Source organism: Talpa occidentalis, unplaced genomic scaffold, assembly GCF_014898055.3.
Source record: "Talpa occidentalis isolate TD23 unplaced genomic scaffold, MPIMG_talOcc4v2.1 talOcc4.6, whole genome shotgun sequence".
In the NCBI taxonomy this organism is placed as follows: Eukaryota; Metazoa; Chordata; class Mammalia; order Eulipotyphla; family Talpidae; genus Talpa; species Talpa occidentalis.
Window position 1 is genome coordinate 39,759,143 of NW_023604972.1, and position 26,279 is coordinate 39,785,421.

At 36.8% G+C, this 26,279-nt stretch overlaps 1 protein-coding gene across 1 annotated transcript; it reads right to left on the reverse strand.

Moving 5' to 3' along the window:
• Positions 1-11,807: 11,807 nt before the first annotated feature.
• On the reverse strand, positions 11,808-25,490 carry LOC119260523 (UDP-glucuronosyltransferase 2B4-like). The gene is given in 9 exon segments (XM_037529474.1): positions 11,808-11,914; positions 11,917-12,083; positions 13,137-13,356; positions 14,656-14,743; positions 16,645-16,775; position 19,146; positions 22,690-22,781; positions 22,784-22,837; positions 24,767-25,490. Coding segments are annotated over 9 exon segments (1,584 nt in total).
• Between the last annotated feature and the right edge of the window lie 789 nt (positions 25,491-26,279).

The window sequence follows — 26,279 nt, forward strand, 5'->3', positions numbered from 1 at the left end:
AAGATTAATGAAACCAAGAGCTGGTTCTTTGAAAAAAATCAATAAAATAGACAAACCCCTAGCCAGGCTCACAAAGGAAAAAAGGGAGAAAGCACAAATACACAGGATCATAAATGAAAGAGGAGAAATCACAACAGACACAGCAGAAATCAAAAGAATAATCAGTAACTACTATGAACAGTTATATGGAAACAAGTTCAACAATCTAGAGGAGATGGACAAATTCCTACAACTCTACAATCACCCAAAGCTAGATAAAGAAGAAATAGAACACCTAAACAGACCAATTACGAGCAGCAAGATTGAAATGGTAATCAAAAACCTCCCCAAAAACAAAAGCCCAGGACCTGATGGATTTCCAAATGAATTCTACCAAACATTAAGAGATGAATTAGTACCTATCCTTCACAAATTCTTCCAAAAAATTGAGAAGGAAGGGACAATACCAAACACGTTCTATGAAGCCAACATTACACTAATACCAAAACCGAATAAGGACAACACAAAAAAAGGAAAACTACAGGCCAATGTCCCTAATGAACAATGATGGAAAAATCCTCAACAAAATTTTAGCTATCAGAATGCAACAATGTATCCATAAGATAATTCACCACGACCAAGTAGGATTCATTCCAGGGACACAAGGATGGTTCAACATCCGAAAATCAATCAACGTTATCCAACACATCAACAAAACGAAATATAAAAACCATATGATAATATCAATAGATGGTGAGAAAGCTTTTGACAAAGTGCAACACGCATTCATGATGAAAGCCCTTTAACTTCTTGGGATACAAGGAACATACCTCAACATCATAAAGGCCATCTATGACAAGCCAAGAGACAGTATCATTCTCAATGGTGAAAAGCTGAAAGCAATTCCATTAAGATCTGGAACAAGACAAGGATGTCCACTCTTACCACTGCTCTTCAATATAATACTGGAAGTCCTAGCCAGAGCAATGAGACAAGAGAAAGACATACAAGGAATCCAAATAGGAAAAGAAGAAGTCAAACTATCACTATTTGCAGATGATATGATAATATACATAGAGAACCCCAAAAATTCCACAGAAACACTAATTTAATTCATCAATCAGTTCAGTAAAGTGGCAGGATACAAAATCAACACGCAAAAGTCAGTAGCCTTCCTATACACAAACAATAAATCTGAAGAAGAAGAAATTAAAAAACCATCCCTTTTATTATCAAAACAAAAAAAATCAAGTATTTGGGCATAAATCTAACAAGAGGTAAAGGACCTATACAAAGAAAACTATAAAACACTGTTAAAAGAAATAGAAGAAGACACAAAGAAATGGAAAGACATCCCCTGCTCATGGATTGGAAGAATAAACATTATTATAAAGGCCATCATACCAAAAGCAATATACAGATTCCATGCTATTCCAATCAAAATTTCAATGTCATTTTTCAAAGAAATAGAACAATTATTGATGAAATTCATATGGAATCACAAAAAACCCCGAATAGCCAAAGCTCTCCTGCAAAAAAAGGAAGGAAATGGAGGCATCACACTCCCAGACTTCAAACTATACTACAAAGCCATAATCATCAAAACTGCATGGTATTGGAACAAGAACAGACATACAGACCAATGGAATCGAATAGAAAATGCAGAAATAAACCACAGATTTATGATCAACTAATCTTTGACAAAGGAGCAAAGACTATGCATTGGAGCAAAGAAAGTTTGTTCAATAAATGGTGCTGGGAAAACTGGGTCACTACATGCAAAAGAATGAAGCTTGACCACTACCTCACACCATACACAAAAATCAACTCAAAATGGATTAAAGAACTAGACATAAGACCTGAAACCATAAAATATATAGAAGGAAATATAGGTGAAACACTACGTGATTTGCACATCAAAGACATCTTTACAGACACATCACCCAAAGCAGTGATAGTGAAGGCAAAGATAAACAGCGGGGACTACATCCAATTAAAGAGCTTCTGTACAGCAAAAGAGATAATAACAAAAACAAAGAGAAACCCCACCAAGTGGGAGAACATTTTTGCACCCAACACTAATGATAAAGGACTGATCACAAAAATCTGCAAAGAGCTGATGAGACTCAGCAACAACAAAGAAAATAACCCAGTCAAAAAATGGGCAGAAGAGCTAAAAAGAAACTTCTCTGAAGAGGAAATGCAAATGGCCAACAGGCATATGAAAAAATGTTCAACATCACTTGTAATCAGGGAAATGCAAATCAAAACTACCATGAGATACCATCTTACACCAGTGAGAATGGCACATATTAAAAAAACTAGCAACAACAAATGTTGGCGAGGGTGTGGAGAAAAAGGAACTCTTCTGCACTGCTGGTGGGAGTGCAAACTGGTCCAACCACTATGGAGAGCTGGTGGAGATTTCTTGACCTACTAAACATAGAGCTTCCATATGATCCAGCAATTCCACTCCTAGGTCTTTACACAAAGGACACAGAAACATCCATTCCAAAGAACACCTGCACCCCTATGTTTATAGCAGCACTATTTACAATATCTAAGCTTTGGAAACAGCCCAAATGCCCAAAAATAGATGACTGGATCAAGAAGATGTGGTACATATATACCATGGAATATTACTCAGCATTCAAAAAAGATAAACACATGCAATTTGCAGCAACATGGATGGTGCTGGAAGGGATCATGCTCAGCGAAATAAGCCAAAAATAAAAAGAAAAATACCGGATGCTCTCACTCATAGCAGGAATCTAGAAAACTTAAATAAGGGACCAGGAAAATGAATAACTATAAGAAAGTGAAAATCAAAATCAACAAAAAACTATGAACCAGTGACACTTTTTGGGGGTGAGGGCGGGAGGGGAGGGATTGGGGTCAGAATGGGGGGGCTGCAATTGTATGGGGAATATAAAAATAAAATTTATTATTTAAAAAAAAAAGTATATATGACCTTGTTTGTATACAAATAGGTTCAGTATCTTTTTGAATATTAGTAGTGTTATCGCCAGGTAAGAATTAATGATAGATTCGTATATAGAAGAATTAATTAAAGAATTAATAATTATTTACAAAATTATAGAATTGGAAGAATGTCAAGAACAGTGGAAAGGGCGAAAAGGTCCAGTTTGCCATCTGCTGGTAGAAGAATAAAAAGAAAACTCTTGTGCAGCTGAGTGCAAATTACTTGGAATAAGATATTGTTTGTTTTTAATAAGGGTTTTCTTAATATTTAATTCACATTCTATTTTCTTGCTGCATTTAAAATGTAGAATTCAGTTTTTATAGTATATTCATAGAAATTTGCACCTTCCATGATATCAAATTCAGAGCATTTTACCTTCATCAACAGAAACCTTTACACTTTTGCTGGATCTTCCTAAATTCTCTTTTACCCACGTTCTATCCAAGAATACAGCTAGTTTTATTCTCTATAGATTTTCCTTATCTGAACAATTTCTGTAAGGGAATCATGAAATATATGTTCTTTTGACATGCAAACCTATTGGCTTAGATGGTATGCAGTGTTGCAACACACGAATGAATGAGTAATGAACAGTGAATGAATGAACAAATAAATAAATGAATAACAAAAATAGGTGTGATGGAATTCAAATGAGTGTTTTTATTTTTTATTTTATTTTTTTTTTATAATAAATTTTATTTTTATATTCCCCCATACAACTGCCCATGCCCCATTCTGACCCCAATCCCTCCCCTCCCACCCCCCCCCCAAAAAGTGTCTCTGGTTCATAGTTTTTTGTTGATTTTGATTTTCACTTTCTTATAGTTATTCATTTTCCTGATCCCTTATTTAAGTTTTCTAGATTCCTGCTATGAGTGAGACCATCCGGTATTTTTCTTTTTCTTTTTGGCTTATTTCGCTGAGCATGATCCTTTCCAGCGCCATCCATGTTGCTGCAAATTGCATGTGTTTATCTTTTTTGAATGCTGAGTAATATTCCATGGTATATATGTACCACATCTTCTTGATCCAGTCATCTATTTTTGGGCATTTGGGCTGTTTCCAAAGCTTAGCTATTGTAAATAGTGCTGAATAGCATCTTATATTTTTTTTTTTTTTTTTTTTTTTAATCTTAAATTTTATTTTTATATTCCCCCATACAATTGCAAACGCCCCATTCTGACCCCAATCCTTCCCCTCCCGCCCCCCACCCCCCAAAAAGTGTCTCTGGTTCATAGTTTTTTGTTGATTTTGATTTTCACTTTCTTATATTCATTTTCCTGGTCCCTTATTTAAGTTTTCTAGATTCCTGCTATGAGTGAGACCATCCGGTATTTTTCTTTTTCTTTTTGGCTTATTTCGCTGAGCATGATCCCTTCCAGCGCCATCCATGTTGCTGCAAATTGCATGTGTTTATCTTTTTTGAATGCTGAGTAATATTCCATGGTATATATGTACCACATCTTCTTGATCCAGTCATCTACTTTTGGGCATTTGGGTTGTTTCCAAAGCTTAGCTATTGTAAACAGTGCTGCTATAAACATAGGAGTGCAGGTGCTCTTTGGAATTGATGTTTCTGTGTCCTTTGGGTAAATACCTAGGAGTGGAATTGCTGGATCATATGGAAGCTCTATGTTTAGTAGGTCCAGAAATCTCCACACAGCTCTGCATAGTGGTTGGACCAGTTTGCACTCCCACCAACAGTGCAGAAGAGTTCCTTTTTCTCCACATCCTCGCCAACATTTGTTGTTGCTAGTTTTTTTAATATGTGCCATTCTCACTGGTGTGAGATGGTATCTCATGGTAGTTTTGATTTGCATTTCCCTGATTGCAAGTGATGTTGAACATTTTTTCATATGTCTGTTGGCCATTTGCATTTCCTCTTCAGAGAAGTTTCTTTTTAGCTCTTCTGCCCATTTTTTGACTGGGTTATTTTCTTTGTTGTTGCTGAGTCTCATCAGCTCTTTGCAGATTTTTGTGATCAGTCCTTTATCATTAGTGTTGGGTGCAAAAATGTTCTCCCACTTGGTGGGGTTTCTCTTTGTTTTTGTTATTGTCTCTTTTGCTGTGCAGAAGCTCTTTAATTTGATGTAGTCCCAGCTGTTTATCTTTCTCTTCACTATCACTGCTTTGGGTGATGTGTCTGTAAAGATGTCTTTGATGTGCAAATCCCGTAGTGTTTCGCCTATATTTCCTTCTATGTATTTTATGGTTTCAGGTCTTATGTCTAGTTCTTTAATCCATTTTGAGTTGATTTTTGTGTATGGTGTGAGGTAGTGGTCAAGCTTCATTCTTTTGCATGTAGCGACCCAGTTTTCCCAGCACCATTTATTGAACAAACTTTCTTTGCTCCAATGCATAGTCTTTGCTCCTTTGTCAAAGATTAGTTGACCATAAATCTGTGGGTTTATTTCTGGATTTTCTATTCGATTCCATTGGTCTGTATGTCTGTTCTTGTTCCAATACCATGCAGTTTTGATGATTATGGCTTTGTAGTATAGTTTGAAGTCTGGGAGTGTGATGCCTCCATTTCCTTCTTTTTTTTTCAGTAGAGCTTTGGCTATTCGGGGTTTTTGGTGATTCCATATGAATTTCATCAATAATTGTTCTATTTCTTTGAAGAATGCCATTGAGATTTTGATTGGAATAGCATTGAATCTGTATATTGCTTTTGGTAGGATGGCCATTTTAATAATGTTTATTCTTCCAATCCATGAGCAGGGGATGTCTTTCCATTTCTTTGTGTCTTCTTCTATTTCTTTTAACAGTGTTTTATAGTTTTCTTTGTATAGGTCCTTTACCTCTTTTGTTAGATTTATTCCCAAATATTTGATTTTTTTTGTTTCAATAATAAAAGGGGTGGTTTTTTTGATTTCTTCTTCTTCAGATTTATTGTTTGTGTATAGGAAGGCTACTGACTTTTGCGTGTTGATTTTGTATCCTGTCACTTTACTGAACTGACTGATGAGTTGAATTAGTTTTTCTGTGGAGATTTTGGGGTTCTCTATGTATATTATCATATCATCTGCAAATAGTGATAGTTTGACTTCTTCTTTTCCTATTTGGATTCCTTGGATGTCTTTCTCTTGTCTTATTGCCCTGGCTAGGACTTCCAGTATTATATTGAAAAGCAGTGGTGAGAGTGGACATCCTTGTCTTGTTCCAGATCTTAATGGAATTGCTTTCAGCTTTTCACCATTGAGAATGATACTGGCTGTTGGCTTGTCATAGATGGCCTTTATGATGTTGAGGTATGTTCTTTGTATCCCAAGAATTTCAAGGGCTTTTATCATGAATGGGTGTTGCACTTTGTCGAAAGCTTTCTCAGCATCTATTGATATTATCATATGGTTTTTATATTTCTTTTTGTTGATGTGTTGGATAACGTTGATTGATTTTCGGATGTTAAACCATCCTTGTGCCCCTGGAATGAATCCAACTTGGTCGTGGTGAATTATCTTATGGATGCATTGTTGGATTCTGATAGCTAAAATTTTATTGAGTATTTTTGCATCAGTGTTCATTAGGGAGATTGGCCTATAGTTTTCCTTTTTTGTGTTGTCCTTATTCGGTTTTGGTATTAGTGTAATATTGGCTTCATAGAACGTGTTTGGTATTGTCCCTTCCTTCTCAATTTTTTGGAAGAGTTTGTGAAGGATAGGCACTAATTCGTCTCTGAATGTTTGGTAGAATTCATTTGTAAATCCATCAGGTCCTGGGCTTTTGTTTTTGGGGAGGTTTTTGATTACCATTTCAATTTCGCTGCTTGTAATTGGTCTGTTTAGGTGTTCTATTTCTTCTTTATCTAGCTTTGGGTGATTGTAGAGTTGTAGGAATTTGTCCATCTCCTCTAGATTGTTGAACTTGTTTCCATATAACTGTTCATAGTAGTTACTGATTATTCTTTTGATTTCTGCTGTGTCCGTTGTGATTTCTCCTCTTTCATTTATGATCCTGTGTATTTGTGCTTTCTCCCTTTTTTCCTTTGTGAGCCTGGCTAGGGGTTTGTCTATTTTATTGATTTTTTCAAAGAACCAGCTCTTGGTTTCATTGATCTTTTGGATTGTTTTTTTAGTTTCAATTTCATTTATTTCTGCTTTGGTTTTTATTATTTCTTTTCTTCTACTGGATTTGGGGTTTTTTTGTTGTTCTTTTTCTAGATCTTTGAGCTTCGAGATTAGGTTGTTTCTTTGAGTTCTTTCTTGTTTTTTGATGTGAGCTTCTATTGCTATATATTTTCCTCTTATTACTGCTTTTGCTGCATCCCATACATTTAGGATATTGGTGTCCTCCTTGTCATTCAATTCAAAGAATTTTTTAATTTCTTCTTTGATCTCCTCATTAGTCCAGTGGTCTTCCAGTAGTGTGGCTTTTAATCTCCATGAGGTAGGATAGTTCCTTGCCTTCTTTTTATGATTTATTTCTAGTTTGATGCCTTCGTGGTCAGAAAAGATGGTTGGTATGATTTCAATCTTGGTGTATCTGTTGATGTTTGTCTTGTGCCCCAGTATGTGATCGATCCTGGAGAATGATCCGTGTGCGCTTGAGAAAAATGTGTACTCCGTTTTTTTTGGGTTTAGTGTTCTATAGATGTCTGTTAAGCCCAAATGCTCTAGGTCCTTATTTAGAGCTTTAGTTTCTTTACTTATTTTTTGTCTTGTTGATCTATCCATTGTTGATAGTGGTGTGTTGAAGTCTCCCACTACGTATGTGTTTTCTCTGATGTCTGTTTTCAGAGAGGACAACAGTTGTCTGATATATTTTGGTGCTCTTTCGTTTGGTGAGTATATGTTCATGAGTGTTATTTCTTCTTGAAGTATTGTCCCCTTAATCATAATGTAGTGACCATTGGGGTCTCTTTTTATTTTTTTGAGTTTGAAGTCTGTTTTATCTGATATAAGTATAGCTGTTCCTGCTTTCTTTTTTGGCCCATTTGCTTGTAGGATTGTTTTCCATCCTTTGACTTTGAGCCTATTTTTATCCTTTGTAGCTAAATGTGTTTCCTGGAGACAGCAAAAGGTTGGGTTTTGTTTCTTAATCCAGGCTGCAACTCTGTGTCTTTTTATTGAAGAGTTTAGTCCATTTACATTTAGAGTTAATATTGATATGTTAGCATCTGTATTTGCCATTATGTTTGTCTTTCCTTTGATTTTATTTATTCTTTTAATAACTTTTTTTTTTTTTTTTGGTCTTCTTTCGTTGTTATTCGTCCCTCTGAGGTTCTGGCTTTAGGATTCCTTGTAGTATTTTTTGGAGTGGGGGTTTATTCGTAATGAAATTCCGGAGTTTCTGTTTGTCTGGGAAAGTCCATATTCTTTCTTCAAAGAGGAAGGAGAGCTTTGCGGGATAGAGTATTCTTGGTTGGCATCTGTTTTCTTGGAGTCTGTTGACTATGTCCCTCCACTCTCTCCTTGCCCGTAGTGTTTCTTCAGAGAAGTCTGATGTCAGCCTGATTGGTTTTCGTTTGAATGTTATCTGTTTCTTCCCTCTTGTCAGCTTCATTATTTTTTCCTTGTCCTGGATTCTTGGGAGCTTTACTATTATGTGTCTTGCTGTGTTTTTCCTTTCGTCGTGGAAGTTTGGTGTTCTTCTTGCTTCTTGTATATCAATTTTCAGCTCCTTCTTCGCATTTGGGAAGTTCTCTTCAATTATCTCCTGGAATATTTTCTCTGTTCCTACATCTCTCTCCTCTCCTTCTGGAATTCCTATAACTCTTATATTTCCTTTCCTCATGGAGTCAGATAGTTCTCGAAGTCTTTCTTCATTCTTTTTCCTTCGTACTTCTCTTTCCTTTTCTGTTTTGGTTCTTTTTATTTCTGTGTCTTCAAGAGAACTTATTCGTTCTTCCATTTCTTCTATTCTGCTTTCCTTGCTTTTCCCGGAGTTCTTTAGTTCCTCCATTAATTCTTTGATCTCCTGCATTTCTTTTACTTCCCTCTTTAGGGACTCAATTTCATTCTTCTGACCATTGTTTTCCCTCTTTAGGGACTCAATTTCCTTCTTCTGATCTATCACTTTTTTAATCATGGCAATTTTAAATTCTCTTTCTGGAAGGCTCAGAAGTTCTTCCAAGTTGCTGTCGTTGCAATCTGGGGAGTGGTTTTCTTTTTGTGGTGTGCTTCTTTCCTGAGGAGTTGTTAGGTTGCGTGTGGTTCTTCTACTCCCTACTGTCTGTTTTCTAATTTGTCGTATGTGTTGGGACACTGTGATGCTCGGAATGACTGGCATCTTGGGTGAACTTCTCCGCTCCCCTCTGGCTCTTCCAGGAGCCATCTCTGCCTTCTGGGGGAGCTTTCTGCTGGTTTTAGGCAGTTTTTACTGAAGAAATGTCCCTGTTCTCAAATGGCGAAGCGGGATGCAGTCCCTGCGCCTCCGGTTTCAGGCACACTCTTCTGCTCCCCCGGTCTGCCCCGGACGTGGGTGCCTGCTCCCTCTGTGGGCTCAGACTGTTGGTCGGAAGGGGCCTGGCGTGGAATAACTTCCCGGCTGGCCACTGCAGAAGCCTTCTGCCCTTTTCAAGCAGTCTTAAGAAATCCTGTTCTATGGGGTGTTAGTGACTTTTTTTTTTCTTGGTCACTAGGTGGCGCCAGAGATCTCTCCTATTGTCCTTGGGGGGCTGTTTTTCGCCCCCCCCACCCCGTGGGACAGGGAACAGAGCGGGAATGGTAGGGTACACCTCAACAGCTTTGGGGTGCTGTGTCTGCCTTGTGCCCCACCATCGTGGAGAACCCACGCCCTGAATTTTCGTGCCCCGGGTCTCAGTTCAAAGCCCTCAGTTCCAGGACGCGGGCTGTAGCCCAGTTCAGTGGCGCAGGAATGGCGCCATTTGCACCCGGCTCCCGTGCCTGGGCGCCTGGTTCCTGCTCACTCAGGGAGGGACCTTCACCTCAGTGAGGACCTCCGCGCGTCTCCCCGCAAGCCTAGGTCGTCTCCCCGCAAGCCTAGGTCGCAGGCGCGGGGACCTGGGCAGCCGCGATACAGGTCTGCACTTGCTTTTCAAGCGCGCCGAGAGTGCCGCTTTCCCGCGCCAGCTTACCGGCAGCCCGGGCTGTGTGCGCGTCTCCCGGGGTCTTTGTTCTTCTCTAATGGCGCCCGGAGCCTTTCACTCACCGCCGCGGCGGATCCTGCAGGGTTCGCCTCAGCTCCCGTTCACGGGGTGTGGTGGCTGCAATAGTTCCTTTCCACTCACGGTCCAGCTTGCTGCGTCTGTTCTTGTGGGTTGTTTTGGTTTGTTGTTTCCTCCTCTCTGCCAGTCGGAGAGTGCCGCCTCTGTGGGCGGGGGAGGGGAGCAGGGTTCTGCGCTTCCCTCCCTTCTCGTCCTCTTTTATGGCCACTTTCTTCTTCGGGTAGTTTGCTGGAGTCACCCGTTTATCTTCCGTGTCGCAGTTCTCACTGGGACCTGCCGCTTTTCCTCCCTATTAACTTTTTTTAATGGGAGATCTTACTCGCAGTGTCTCCTCGCCGCCATGTTGCTCCATCGAGTGTTTTTATTTTATTTTATTTGATTCTTCTTAGATAGTTGCTTTCACATTGGAATATAGGCCTCGATAAATGTTTATAAAAATGTAAGATAGGATTATTCCACATGAAATAATGGCAATAAGCTTTTATTAATTTATTTAAATTAACTTATTTGTCTTTATTATTAAGCTGTAATAGTGCTTTATATATTATAGATATTAGATAAGACTGAAATATTTTCTATTTTGTGATAGTATCCTTTTGAGGTACAAAGTTTTGTTTTTTTTATGAATTATTTGTTAAATGTAAGAATACTTTTAATGGAGCCTATAAAAGTATCTATTTAAGCGCTCATTTTATAACTAAACTATTCTAATTGTATAGTACAGTATTTGCCTTTACTGCACATTTATATCACTCCAGAGCACAGATGGCTGAAACCTTGTTCCTAATATGATGGTATTAGAGGTGGGTCCTCTGCTAGGTGATAGGTTATGGACTGGAGTCCTTGTGAATGGGATTATTGCCCTTACAGAAAAAGACTTCAGAGATTTCATTTGTCCCTTCTACCACGTGAGGATATAGCAAAATGAGTGTTTATTTTAATTAACCTTTTTTATTTTCTTATTTTGCTTTTTTATTTTTGTACAATATTTGATATCTCCGCTCATGTGTGGTCCCTACTAAGTCTCCCACCATCACATCACACATATATTTAAAAAATATTTATTTTTTTAAAATTATTTATTTATATATATTTTACATCATTGTTCATTTTTGTGCCTTGTAATCTTTCTCCTCTCAGGTGTAGTCCCTATAGAATTCCCACCACTAATTCAGGCGTGCACCATCACCATAGTCCTTTGTGCTCTTTCCTCCCCTGTTTTGATCCCTTTCCCTCTCCTACAGAATGTCTCTGACTTATAGTTGCCTGTTAACTTTATTCATTTATTTTTATTTTTTTCCTGGTCCCTTATTTGGTTCCCCTATGATCCTCCTGTAAGTGAAACCAACCGATATTCATCTTTTTCCTTCTGACTTATTTCACTGAGTATAATCCCTTCAGCTCCATCCATGTTGCTGCGAATGGCATGAGTTTATCTTTTCAATAATTTTATTTTCTATATTTTACATCATTTTTCATTTTTGTATAATGTAACTCATGCATTTTTATATTTCTTTAGTCTTCTCCAGCTATTTTCTCTTTGGAATGACTTATCTCTAACTCTCAATTGGGTAATAAATCTCTCAAAAACAATTTTGGTCTGAGACATAAAATTAGAAGAAAAAATCAAACATAACAAGAAAAAGGGACACTTATCCCTCAATTCCTTGCAGGAATAAACTAGAGCACCCTGTGTGAGACATACCAACTGAGAAGCAACTATTCCCTTTTGTCCTTTCTGGTTTTGACAAACTTCTGGTAACAAAACAGACAACATTTTGTGATAACATACATAGCAGTTGCCACACAGGCCAGCAGGAACCCGACACATCCAAGGAGTGGTACTGGACCCAGGTGAGGTCATGGGAGGCTGGCCGCAGGTGCTTGGCTCCCTTATTACGCATGACAAACTCAATCCAGAAGGCCGCTCTATCCAGAGACTTCATTGGCTGATCATGCTGTATCCTTGATAATTTGATAACATTTTCCTTATACCTAGAGAGAAACATAAATTTATAGATATTGGAAAGAAGCTAATTTGCCTAAGATATCATTTCTTAAAAGTTTTTGAAATCCATACATATGAGTCAAAATAAATGTCATTGCAATGAAGTATTTGTTTTATTGGGTCTTCACAGAAGAGCTTCACTTTAAAATTAGAATATTCAGAATGAGAACTATTTCCAAAAGGGAAAATATCATATAAGGAGGCATAATTAAATCTTTTTACCAAGAAAAACATACACAAATATGTCGAAACAAACTTTTAGATTGATCCTTATTAAGCATTTCTAGAATTATCATGTGTGAAATGACTCTTCACTGATTCCCTGTGTTGCTCTCTTTTCTCCCTCTATTGATATTTCCCATAATGCCATCAGAATGGCTTTGAAATAAATGTGCAGTGAGGACACACCCCTGCTCAAAATTTCCAACTGTTTCCTATCGTGTTTAGAATTAAATTCAGATATGGTGTTTGGACTATGTGCCTCTACATGTTCAATACTTTGGCAACATCTTGTATTATCTTGCATGTAGTTGTCCAGTTTCCCCAACACCACTTATTGAAGAGGATTTCCTTGTTCTGGGGTATAGTTTTGACTCTTTTGTCCTAGATTCACTTGCATATATATGTGAGTTTATTTCTGGTCATGCAAATCTGTTCTATTGGTCTGTGTGTTTTGTTCCCGTAGCAGGCTGTATTAATTGTGCCTCTGCTCAGGCAGGGAGATGGAGGGAGAGGCATAGAGTAGAGAAAAGGTGGGGAAGAGAGCACAGCATGGTAGAGGATTGTAAGCGGTGGGAAAACAATAGTGGTCACCCCTGAGGGAAGAAATCCTATATTGTGAAAAAATAAACAAGATTGCTTAAAGCACAACAAAAAATACATTTAAAAAACTAAATGTCTACTTGAAAAATATTTGATCTCTGGTGGTAATATCATACTGATAGTTTCCTAATTATTACATAAAAATGTGAAACTCGTATTTATAGGTGACAAAAGAACCTATGTACAAATACTGTCCATTAAAAAATTGTGATACTCACAAAGGGTTGTTAATGACTTTCTTCAAAGCATTGAGCAAGTCTGTGCTTGACAGTTTGTCAAAGTCCACTCTGACAGCTGCCCCCTTTGCCATCATATGAGCAATATTGTCAGGTTGATCTGCAAACAGGGGAATGCCCACCATCGGGACACCATGGTAGATCGCCTCATAGATGCCATTGGTTCCACCATGGGTAATGAAGGCTTTGGTTTTAGGATGACCTAAAATTGAGCACAGATTTCAGAATATTATTAACTACAAGTCTGAGAGATAAAGTGAGATTATGGTAATATATGGCACTGAAAGTTTCATGATAGTGTAGATAACACATTACATATAAAATTCATGAAGGTTTTCAGATCTCAGAGCAAGAAGCATTTTTACCTTTCAGAGAAGTAAATTAGCAATGTTGATGATTTGTGGGTGAACAAATTTGGCATTGAACACATTCACAAGAACAACGTGGATTAAAAAAATAGCCTGTGAGAAATAAAGAACTAAAGATGACATATTAGGACATAGTCCATGAAAACAAAGAGTGAAATCACTAGTTCAAATATGCAGACATCAAGTTTGCAGGAAGTTTGACTCTGGTGACACTGGAGTCATCAGAAGAAAAGATGACAATGAGATATTTTAATTCTATGGTTATTTTCCCATAAAAATTAGAGAATTTTTAAAATCTGATTTCCTTTAGAGTCACTGGTAATAGAAGAGGTACTATTGTTTTTCATTTTCACTGAATACTGGTATGGAAAGGAAAAAGTAGAAATAAGGTGGGAGAACTAGGCAGCAGATAATCCAGGTGAAAAACATCCTGGTTTCCAGTGGCAATGAGGGGAGGGAGGAAGGCAGGGGTAGAAAAGGAAGGGGGAGTGTTGGTGGAGGTGAGTGAAGCATGTGCACATATGCAGGTGTGAGAATCGATCCTGCAAATAGTATGACGTGTAAACAGCTGACAAATTACTAAAATGAGCAAAAAAATGAATAATCCACATAGTTTTTATAAAATTTTCTATGAAAATCACACTTGAAATAAAGATACTTTGATTCTGGCCATAAGAAATGAATATGTTTGACCTCCCCTGGTGGCGCAGTGGTTGAGTGCTGGGCTGGGAAGGGGATTTGATCCCCAGCCGCTGGGCGGGCTAGGGTCCCACATGGTGCGACAGACCTCTCCTGCCTAGCCTGTTGCTCCGCAGTGTATTTCTTGGTCAGTCTGCCTGTTCTGTTCCCCGCTCTGGCTCCGTGAATTCTCTCACCCTACCGCGCTTCTGACTGTACCCAGTGCTTGTATAAATAAATAAATCTTTAAAAAAAAAAAAGAAATGAATATGTTTATCATAAATTTCCAACCGTTAGGTCTTATTTTTTTCCATATAAGACTGCAATATAAAAATAAAGCACTTAAATTTTATATTTATATTATGCAATAACAATGTTCCATATATTTCTTTCCATGTGAAATAGCACTCTGGTTGTAGTTACCCTTATTTCAGTGCTTGCTTTCAGAGTCTTACCAAGAAGGTCATTCTGAGGGATCCACTTATATAGTCGCGTATTTGCCCCTAAGGTATCTGGCCTCTTGCCATCAAATCTCCATAGAACCTGTTAAGGTAAAGAAAATATCTTACTTCAATAGTCAGATTACAACATTAGAGCATGATTGAATTCTGCAGAAGTTAAGGAATTATCTAGTTAGGTGCATTTCTCAAGGTATGCAATAGGAGAAGAAGCATTAAATATGAGTATACTATTAAAACTGGAATAATAGATAGACCACATTGGCATTAATATTCATTCAAGAATGGATACAATCATGATGTTTCACACATTGTGGTGTCTGTATTAGACAAATATTTGTCTATATTGGATCAATTCAAGTATTTTAGAGATATTTAGTCAGTATAATTTTAGGGCAGAAAGAGCAGGACATTGCTACAATCGTCACACTTACTTGTTTTTATCTATTTATTATATAATTGTCATCTTCCAGTGTGGCATTTCAGTATTTCTTTCTTCTGTGTGTCACAGAATGAAGTTTACTTATGTCTACTTGTTCCATAAGTTATTTTATGGCACTTTACATCTTTTTATATGCAAAAGGTACTATTGTTTTTCATTTTCACTGAATACTGGTATGGAAAGGAAAAAGTAGAAATAAGGTGGGAGAACTAGGCAGCAGATAATCCAGGTGAAAAACATCCTGGTTTCCAGTGGCAATGAGGAGAGGGAGGAAGGCAGGGGTACAAAAGGAAGGGGGAGTGTTGGTGGAGGTGAGTGGCCAATTTATGCACTCTACTTATTCAGAGAACTAAATAATTCCGTGTATTACAAATTTTCTCTGGTAGAAAATACAGTAACTTATTTTTGGTACCGATAACAAGAAAAATTTCAAGAGGTAATATTTCACTCTAACCTAGAGTGTTATTTCTGCTTTCAGTTTGGAAATTCTTAAATGGAGAAAAGAGGAGCCTGCTGGCTATATTAAATAACAGCAGAGATGGTGAAATAAACCAAAATTGTGATGTATTAAATTTTTTTTTACTGGTTGTTAATATATCAGTGAGGACTACATGGCATCAACAACATTGATTAACATGAGACCTATAACTCAGGATTTCCACCGCTATTAACAGTGATTCTGATTTTGGAATTCCCCAGCCAAACTCTTAACTTGCATTATACTTTACAAGTGTTTTACATAGTTTTGCTATGCATTTTTAAAGCAACTTCTGATTCTGGCAAAAATTTAGCTCAGGCGCTAAGTAGAAGTTGTTCCAGTAGAAAACTAACAATACTCCACAAAGACACAGAGAATGAGGTGTGTTCTATAAAATATAAAGGAAAGGAAATTATAAAATGGAAAGGAAATTACTTGTATGTCTCACGAGTAGAGGTACCATTTTTCCTGCCCAGGTGATGTAGGGTTCACCTTATAATATCCTCTTCTTCATATTCTTAGTCACTGTGTCTGGCTAGAGTATATGTGGAAATAGCTTGTGAAGCCTGGCCATTGTTCATCTGAATAGTGCCATGACCAGTACCCCAAACAGGCTAGTTCCAAAAGTTTTAGGGGAAAGATGCCTGAATTACTGAGAAGCCCAAATTGCATGATGCCTTCAAACTTTATTGCTTTTCTGCTTCAGGTTGCAGTTAAAATTTAATCCTTTCTGATAACATCGGTTATGTACCCTGCACTCAGAATTCTTGCAAAAGTAACAAATGACAGTGTAGAATTTCTGTTTCCAATATCTTCACACAATACCATTATAATAGCAAATCTTCACTCTGTGCCTCTTACCTACATTTAATTTCAACCCTAACAGTAATGCCACATGAAACATACTTCTTACTGTGTTAACACCTGCCATGTATATTTTGGTTTGAGCTTATGTCAGCAAGAAAGCAGAGTTATCTTCATAATTTACCATTCATGCATAAATCCACATCCACTGCAGAGTTAATGGTCACATTTAGTTGTCCAATATTAAGATACTTTATCTAACCTTTTGTGGAATCTGGGCCAGGGCCGATGCAATTGCATTCGCTCTTTCTTCTGGCATGTTACTGACCATTGAGCCCAGAGTAAACACCACAATACCATTTTCTCCAGAGCTCTGTGCAAACTCTTCCATTTCTTGTGAAGGAAAAATTTGCTGCATCACAAAAGAGCAACAGCACAGCAACCGTACTAGAAGGATTGCTCAGCAATCCTTACTAGAACAGTGCCTTTTACAAAAAGTGGCAAAGTATAAATAACATAACATTTACTTTTTGATAATATCTAAGATTTTAGTTTAGTGGTGTAAGTATCTTCCCATGGTTGTACAATCTGCAGACATTTTTCCTCTTGCAAAACTGAAATTCTCTAGGCATTACATAATAGATCTCCCTTTGACCCTTTACCAGCCACTGGTAACCATCACTGTACTCTTTTTCTATGGATTTGCTTCCTCTAGAGTTCATATAATTGGAATCATTTAAGTAATTGTCATATTTTAAATGGCCCATTTCACTCAGCATTGTATGCTCAAAGTTCATAGAATCTTGTGTGTGAACAGCATTATGTTTGTTGACTCAGGACTTTGTATACTTGGGTTGTTTCCACTGACTGCTGTGAATAGAGTTACTATGAGGATGGATGCGCAGCAACCTCATTGAGATCTTGCTTTGAATTAAGTATACCAAAAGTGGCATTGATATATATGAAAAAGTGGCATTGCTGGGACATATGGTAATTGTATTTTCAGTTTGGAGGAACTCTCACTTTTTGTTACTAGTATGAGTAATTTATGAGGGAAGGGCACAGCAGTGTAGAAGCTGTTAGACAATATAGACCCAGGCTCTTCATTCACACCATTAGAATTGCTAATGTAGATTCTGGAAAGAAGACATACATCAAGGTATTAACTCTTTAATTCCTTATTATTATCAGTCAACTAATCACTTGTATTTATTCTAAATTCATTTCCTAAGGAATTAGTTTATTTGGCTTTTTGATTTTTTTTTTATGGGACCCTTGCAGGCGGCCGGGGAATGAACCAGCTCTGCAGAGGTTGCTGACAGCTTCACAGTGCGGCGCTCATCCGCATGCGCCACCTGGGGAGGCCCGGATTTTTGATATTTTATTTCCCTATATGAGCAATAAGAATGTTAATTATATGCATGACTGTATATGTCTTTCTGTCCTATATCCCTTTAATCTTTACCATAAATTTTGTCATATTTTCCCCAATGCTGCACCACAATAATTTCTTTTCTTTTTTTTTTAAAGATTTATGTTTATTTATTTATACAAGAACCAGGGTACAGGCCAGATGCGTGGGAGTGTGAGAGGATTCACCAGAGGTAGAGAGGGAACAGAACAGGAAGACTGACGAAATACACTGCTGAGGGGAGCAGCGGGCGAGACAGAAGAGGTCTGCTTGTCATATGTGTTTCTCTGAGGCTGGTGGGATCGAACCAGCATTGTAGAGGCTGAGGACAGATTCACAGCACTGAGCACTGAGTTCAACCACCTTCGCCACCAGGGGGGCCCCAAATTGCATTCTTAAAGTCATGCTGTGGTAGATTGTCCCTACAGTGTTATGTAATACAAGCTCCATATACAGATTAACATTGACATGAACTGATCATACTGTGATATCCTTGTGAAAATAACTCATGCTCATTTTAAGAACATTTGGAAAAGCATGAAAAAAAGAAACAGAAAGAAAATACCAATATTCTACCCAGAAATAACCTCATTGCAAATGTTCAAGTTTTCATTCCAGTGTTTTGTTCTATTTGCATAACTAAATATTCATATATAATATATATTCAGAAAATTATAATCCCAAAGTATATTTCTTTCCATCCAAAAGGAAAATTGTCTTATTAGATTTCATGTGCATATCAGTCATTTAATGATTCCATAGTTCTTTAAATAGTATAGATCCATCTTTCTTTTACCATCATTTATTGTTTTTGCATTTTTGTTTCTGTATCTTCATTACTTTTTTCTTATGTAGTTTCACTTGTATATATTATGAAGTAAAAGATTATACACATTTTAAGAACCATGATACAATCTGCTAAATGTCTTTTTTCTCATAAAGGAAATACAGTTATTATGAGAGTATCTAATAATTAATGAAAGCAAGTAATTTTTGAGCAATCTTTCTTTATGTAATAATCAGAAAATTTCACATCATTCTGAAGGGTTCAAGTAATTTTTTTGCAACTTAAAACAATAACTACTATTAATGATTATTTTGATCATAATACCTTGGTAAACAAAAAAGTCAGTTCTCAGTGGATTCAACTTACCACATGTTGGGGCCCAGACCTGAGGCCCAGACCTGAACATCCGGGTTCTTGCCTGAAGCAGGTACTGAATGTTAGCTCCAGGGAAGGTTTCAAGTTTCCTATTGTGACGACTGAACCTTTCCCCCTGCTTGCTACTGTGGCTTGTTTGCATTGGTGGTCTCTCCTTGCTAGAGATAACGAGAGACCTCCTCCTCTGAACCCTATATAACATTGTACACATTCCTGAATAAATGAGACTGGTGATGATCCTGGCTTTGTCTCCACTCCTTGCATACCCCTGTCCCATACCAAGCCCCTGCTTCCTCCCCCGGGTACCCCATTGATCTGCCCGGCTGGCCCGGACAACCACAGCTCACTATCTAAGGCTCATATCTCAGGGAACAGAAAGGATTGTCCAACACCAAGTCCTTTCCTGAAAAGGGCCTATTTGCATATAGTAAAAGCTGTGGCTCAAGGTGAGGTTCTAATTGGACAAACATGCAGGAGCTGACTGAAATCCTCCTGACTGAAATCCTTCAGGTAAGCCAGCTGACACCAGCTGCATCCTCCCAACAAACAGCATACATCTAACTATAAAGCTATCCTTGGAAGGAACTTGTACACAAGTCTGGAAATCTTCATCTCCTATAGGAGACCCCTGTGTCAGATTTCAAGACTTGGCTATATTATCTAATGTCTAAAAACCAAAATGAAAAGTCACAGAAAATGAAGCAACTGAGAAGTACTTTTTAAAAAATGACCAAACTCTGGGCAGATATTAATAAAGTGGACTTAATTGACTTACTGGATATAATTTGTCAAAATAATGGTCATATAGTGCTATCCTGTTCATAAAAACAATGCATGAGCTACAGGAGAATTTCAAAAGACTTAGAAAATAGCACATAAGACCCAACAGAAGTCAAAGAATTAAGACATAATAGCTATGAGAATTTCAAAATGGTTCGAAATCCAACTAGAGAAAGTGCAAAAGGATCAAGAAATTCTAAGACAATACCGTGAGTGCCATACAATCAGATTATATATAAAAAAAGGAGTGAGACAGAGTGAAAAAAGTCTTGGGAACATGTGAAACACTGTCATTCAGGCAAACATGCATAATGTGGCTCCCAGTAGGAGAGTAAAAAGAAGAAAGTTTATTCAAAGAAATAATGACTGAAATTTTGAGGCACAGAAAATACTGCGGCAGCAGAAACTTAACAGGTCTATAAAGGAGAGTAAAAACATGGAGTTTAGAATGCTTTCAAACTCTTGTGCTGTTATCCACTTAAAATAGGGGAGACACAAACAAATGGAAAGATATCTGTGCTTGTGCATGGGAAAAATCAGCATTGTTCAAATGACTATATTTTACCAAAGGAACAGGTAGTTTAATACAATCACTATTAAGCTCTCAATGATGATTTTCACAGAAATAGAAAAAAAAATACCCATGTTTTTGGTCCATGAAAAACCACATTTGCCTAAAACACCTGAGAAAACAGAACAAAAATGAAGGTGCCACGTTTTATAATATCAAACTATACAACAAATCAAGAATAATTATATCAGTGGATTCAGGAGAACTGAATGATAATTGAATGATAATTGAGTAAGAGGCACTCAAATCAACAGAAACAATAGAGATTCCTGAAATAAACTCAGATGTATGGGCAATTAATACATAACAAAGGAATCAAGAGCAAGGTAGAAAGTTTCTGTGTCCATTGGGTAAATACCTATGAGTGGAATTGCTGGATCATATGGAAGTTCCATCTTTAGTAGGTTGAGGAAAAGGGCACCTGCACCCCTATGTTTATAGCAGCACTATTCGCAATGGCTAAGATCTGGAAACAACCCAAATGCCCAAAATTGATGACTGGATCAAGTGTGGAATATGCAATGGAATATATGCAATGGAATATATGCAATGGACTATAACTCAGCAATCAAAAAAGACAAACTCATGCAATTTGCAGCAACATGGATGGAGCTGGAAGGGATCATGCTCAGAGAAATAAGTCAGAAAGAAAAAGAAAAATACCAGATCATCTCACTCATAGCAGGAATTTAGAAAACCTAAATAAGGGACCAGGAAAAAGCCTAATTATAATAAAGTAAAAATCCAAATCAACAAGCAACTATAAACCAGAGACATAATATGGTGGGGAGGGGGTGAAGAGAGATTAGTGTCAAAATAAGGAGGATGGAATTGTATGTGGGTTTAACCAAGCTGAAAATGCATATATTGTGCAAAAATGAAAAATGATATAAAAATAAATAAAAAAAGAGGAAGGGAGAAAGGAAATAACAAATAGTGTGGGAAACTGGACAGCAATATGCAGAAGAATGAATCCATGCCAATATCTTAAGCCATATACAAAATTTCATTCAAAATAGTAAATATATAAGAAATGAAACCATCAGATACATTGAAAATAAACAAATTATAATCTCTTTGACATTGACCTCAGTGATCTTTGTGGATTTGTCTCCTATAACAAAGGAATCAAAAAAGAATATTAACAAATGGACTATATTGATCTAAATCTGCTACATGGCAAAATGAAAAAGAAAATCATTATTATATTCAAGCTATTTGTAAACTATATATCAGACAAGGGATTGATGTCCTAAACATAACTAACTCAAACAAAAAAAGAACACACCTTTATTAAAAAAGGACAGCTAATTGAGTGTCTCCTATGTGGAAGAATCCTTACTGAATTTTGCAAAAACAAACAAACAAACAAGCAAACAAACCATGAATGACACATTTGTAAGCTTAAGGAGGTCTCAATTTGAAGGAGGAGGTAACATATATTCCTACGTAAATATCAAGTAAGAGTAAGTTTAACAAAATAAAACTTGAAATTACAGATGTTCTTTAATCAGCATTCATGAATGGGCTGGAGTGGATACACACACACACACACACACACACACATTCACATTTGTGAAGTGATGAATGTGTTAATTAACGCAAAGGGAAACCTCTTACAATATATATGTAAGCTAGATAATTATGGTTTATACTTTAAAAGTCCTACAGTTTTACATATCCTTTATACCACAATAAAGTTGAAAAAATGAAATTTTGTTATAGAAATTATACATCAGGCGCTAGAGTTTATGAAAGATTCTTTACATAGTTAATATTTGTATTTCAATTTGGTGAGAGTATAAGCCTTGAATATGATCATCATTTTATGTTGCTACCCATTGGAAAGCAACAGGATGTCCAAAAGTTCATAAAACTATTTCGGAAAGGATGTTTGTTTTTAAATTTTGCCTGAAATGATATCAATTTACAATGTATTAGCCTTTGTTTTCCTTCATAAGGAATATCATCTTTACGCTAACATATTTCTTTTTCATTTTTATACTAAGGGCAGTTTTCAGATACTAGATGGTAGAAATTATCCAGTGTTGAACAAAAATGCAGAATTGATGGTCTTTCTTATATATGCAGTGTGCATTTTCTCTGTGCTTATTTTGTCAGCCAACGTTCTGTAAGTCTTGGACAAGATTTTGTACAGACTTGTGGTGTGGCAAGAAAGACCTGTTTAGTAGGTGCTCTAAGATGTCAAACTCTCGAATATCAAATGAGCAGTTGCTACAGTGACAGCGGGAAACAAATAGGGTTGGCTGCAAATATTGTTGGGATGGAAATTTTTCTTTTTCAGGAGTGATGTTCCTTGTAATATCAAATATTAGTGAAGAGCTTCAAGCAAGAAAAAGTAAAACAAAGTGTACTAGGTTACCTTAGGCAGGGGTTTGGCAGGTTTGCAGTGGAGTCCTCCAACAAACTCAAAATTTGGTAAGAATGGGCAAGAAAACTCAAAATCCCAGTAGGTTTAATGAGCCACATTTCAGCTTTCCCCATGGTCTCAGCTAATGTAGTGGGTCTCCCTGGAAGGGTGAAATAAACAAAGGTAAAGGAAATGAGTATATTTTAATTTAAATACCTGGTAAGTTTCTGAAAGGGGCTTGGAATGGTGTAGACAAAGACGTAAAATTGTGTACCATGTGTGTAGTATACTAAAGCTATATATGATAAAAATTTAATATATAAAAATGTACTTGTTATGCCTATGTAAATATGTATAGATTACATATAAGCTTAAGATACTTTTGTGCAAAATAAATGAACACTGTTATTTTATATGTATTCTATTTAACAAACTTATATAAGGTCAATAAAATGGTCAAGGGCCTAGAAAGACTGTGCCCCTAATGTGTCCCAGCAAGTACAGAAAATCACAGGAGCCTTACTTCTCCCAAAGGAATTCAGGTTGTTTCACCCTCTGGCAGGACTGAGTGGAGGTCCTTCCAAAGACATACAGAGAGTTATGAACCTTTTTATGCATTTCTCAAATACACTGTCAAGGTGTATATGTTGATATATCAGGACCATTTTTGGTGCACTCTTTTTGGGATTTTTGTTTCTGGATAAATGGATTTTGTTGTTGGAACAACAATTTGTATGTCAACACTTTTATCTCTCCTATTACATTAGCACATTCATGAGCACAAATGATTACTCAACCTAAATAAACATGGAATTAAGCTTGCAGTTGTTTAATTTGTAAAGCTGCATATGTAGCAGAGGTAAAATGTACTTTATTATTTGAGCTCCATCGATTAACAAATGGAAGCACTTTTCGTTGTAAGTTGAGTTTCTACAGTTAGAAACCAGTTCCCTTGAATCAGTTTTCCCTATTAAGCTGTTCATTTTGATTTTTTGTACTTACTGCTGTATTTGGCTCATGTTAGTATTTTAATAACATTTTTCAAAGAATTAATGATAATAGCAAATCAAAACTGGAAATTTTTAAGATGGATGGAAAAATAAGTGGTGATCTTAATTTTGTTCACTGTCTCTTTGATGAGAAGCACAGTTCTCAAAAAAGGCTGGAAACTTCTATCTCCATTTCACAGCCAGGTTTTAAGCTTTCGATGGGATGATTTGTAAGCGCCTAGAATGTGTAGTAATTGCAAAAATTCAAATTATAGGTCTGAGTTTTTGATAGTGCCACTATCTCTTTATTGTTAAAAACAGTTCTCCAGAATATATGGGAAAAGAGCTGATTTTTCATATAAATAGACTGAGAAAAAAATCAGAAGAAACAGTCTCTTCAATGCTCCATGGAATGCTTGCCAGAAATATGTAACATCTACTGTCTGTTTTGATTAGTTAATAAAATTTGTAATGTCTTTCTCTATGATGAATAATAGTGTATTTCATAAATATGTAGGATAAAAAGGTACAACATAGAGGATTTTTATTAGTAGTGAAACTACTTTGTATTTTATAATAAAGGTCAATACATATTATTAGAAGTTGTCAATCCATAGTATGTACAACACCATTACAGAGGAAGGTGAAGTTTAAATGATGTGGTGTATAGGATTATCAGCTGTAAAAGTGAACCACTTCTCTTGAAATGTTGATAATGGGGAACTACTCATCAATGTATGCAGAGATTATATGCAAAATGTGCAATCAATATTGTTGTGGACTTAAAAATTCTGTTTAAAAAAAGCAAGGTTTCAAAGAGATAAGCAAGACTGGATATGATATGGCAAGAAATACTCAGTATTTAGTTTGAGTTTCTTGAATCCCTTAGGTGTCTTACAATAATCATGGAACACAGGGTTCCAATTTATCCTGTAATATAAACTTTTCCATGATAGTTTTGAGATTGAGTGATCATTCCTATTAGCAATCATCACTTCACTCATAATGGACAAATTCCTTTGACTATATAATTATAAAACATTACCTTCCACTATACTGGAAGGTAAGACATAACTCTACCAACTAAAAACATGACTTACCCAGTATTTCATTGTAAAACTCATTCCACTGCCTGTAATTTATTCCTTGGAACCAAAAGTCAAAGTAGAGCTCATATATCATATTTTTTACCCTTTCCATGAATGTCATTTGATCACTTAATTCTGACAAAACAACAGGTGCATAGGAAGGTGGGATTGGAAGTTTTCCAACATGCTTTTCAAATTCATATCCTGGTGTGAAGCGTAGAGTGTACACAAAAGGTACTTTAAGCAGCTCTGAGAGTAGCTCACCACAGGGTCCCACAGCATCTGCAAGAATGAGATCAAATCTTGATTCTTGGAGTTTTTTCATTAGTTTCTTGTTCTTGACTACATCTGCACAAAACTGTTGAATAACATCATAATATCTCCAAAGGATATTTTGTACTTTTGCAAACCATGGCCAAAAGGAGTCTTTAGGCACAACATATGTCCAGTCATCCACCATAGTCTTGAAAATACTTTCAAAATCATTTTTAGAGATATATGTAGGATAAATCTCAAATTTAATGGCAGATGGTTGGTTGGGATCAATAAGCATGGAAGCTGAAGATGTCAGAACAACCACTTTGTGAACTCTCTCAACAAGTTCATCCAGGATTGTTTTTATATTTATCCAATGGCTGTATTCGGTGGGCCACACCAGCACCTTTCCACAACTCCCAGAGCTAAAGTAACAAGCCAGTTGAAGCAGCAGGAGAGCTGAAGTCCATTTCATAGACATCCTGGTGAAATGTGAAGCTCCTTTTAATATTGTTTTCTCCTTTCTGGCGTTGCTCACATTTATATGCTGGAGAAATCAACCAGAAAGTTAAACTATAGCTGCCACACCTCAAAGACAACATAAGTTAACAATCAGGCTATTGGTGTGACATGTGAAGAAAGCAAAAGCACATGACATTGTTCGTAGACAAATGGGTCCAATTTCTTTAGTTAATGACCTTATAAGTGTAAGTCACCTAAAATACACAGTATATTTTAGAAGCGTATCAAGAACAATGGAAAGGGAGTGATGACTGTCTGCCTTCTGCTGCCAGAAGAAATAAAGAGAAAACTCTTGCGCAACCAATTCCAATTGACCTGGAATCGTTTAAGAGATTGTTTTTGTTTGGTTTTATAAAAGCTTTCTTAATATTTAATTCTAATACCACTTATTTGCTGATTTAAAATGTAGAATTCAGTCCTTTGTAGTATATGCAGAGAATTTTGCAGCTTCCATGATATTAAATTCAGAGAATTTTATCATTCCAAAAAGAAGCCTTTATGCTTTGTCTGGAACTGCCTAATTTCTGTGTCTCTCCTTTCTAGCCAAGAATCATGTGGTTTTGTCTCTATAGATTTGTGTCATCTGAACAATTTCTTAAATGGTATCACGCAGGGCCTCCCTGGTGGCGCAGGCGTTGAGCGCCACACTGTGAAGCAGTCGCAGCCTCTGCAGTGTGTTTTGGATCCCGGCCTGCCTTGAGGGTCCCACGTGGCGAGGCAGACCCCTCCTGTGTCGCCCGCTGCTCCC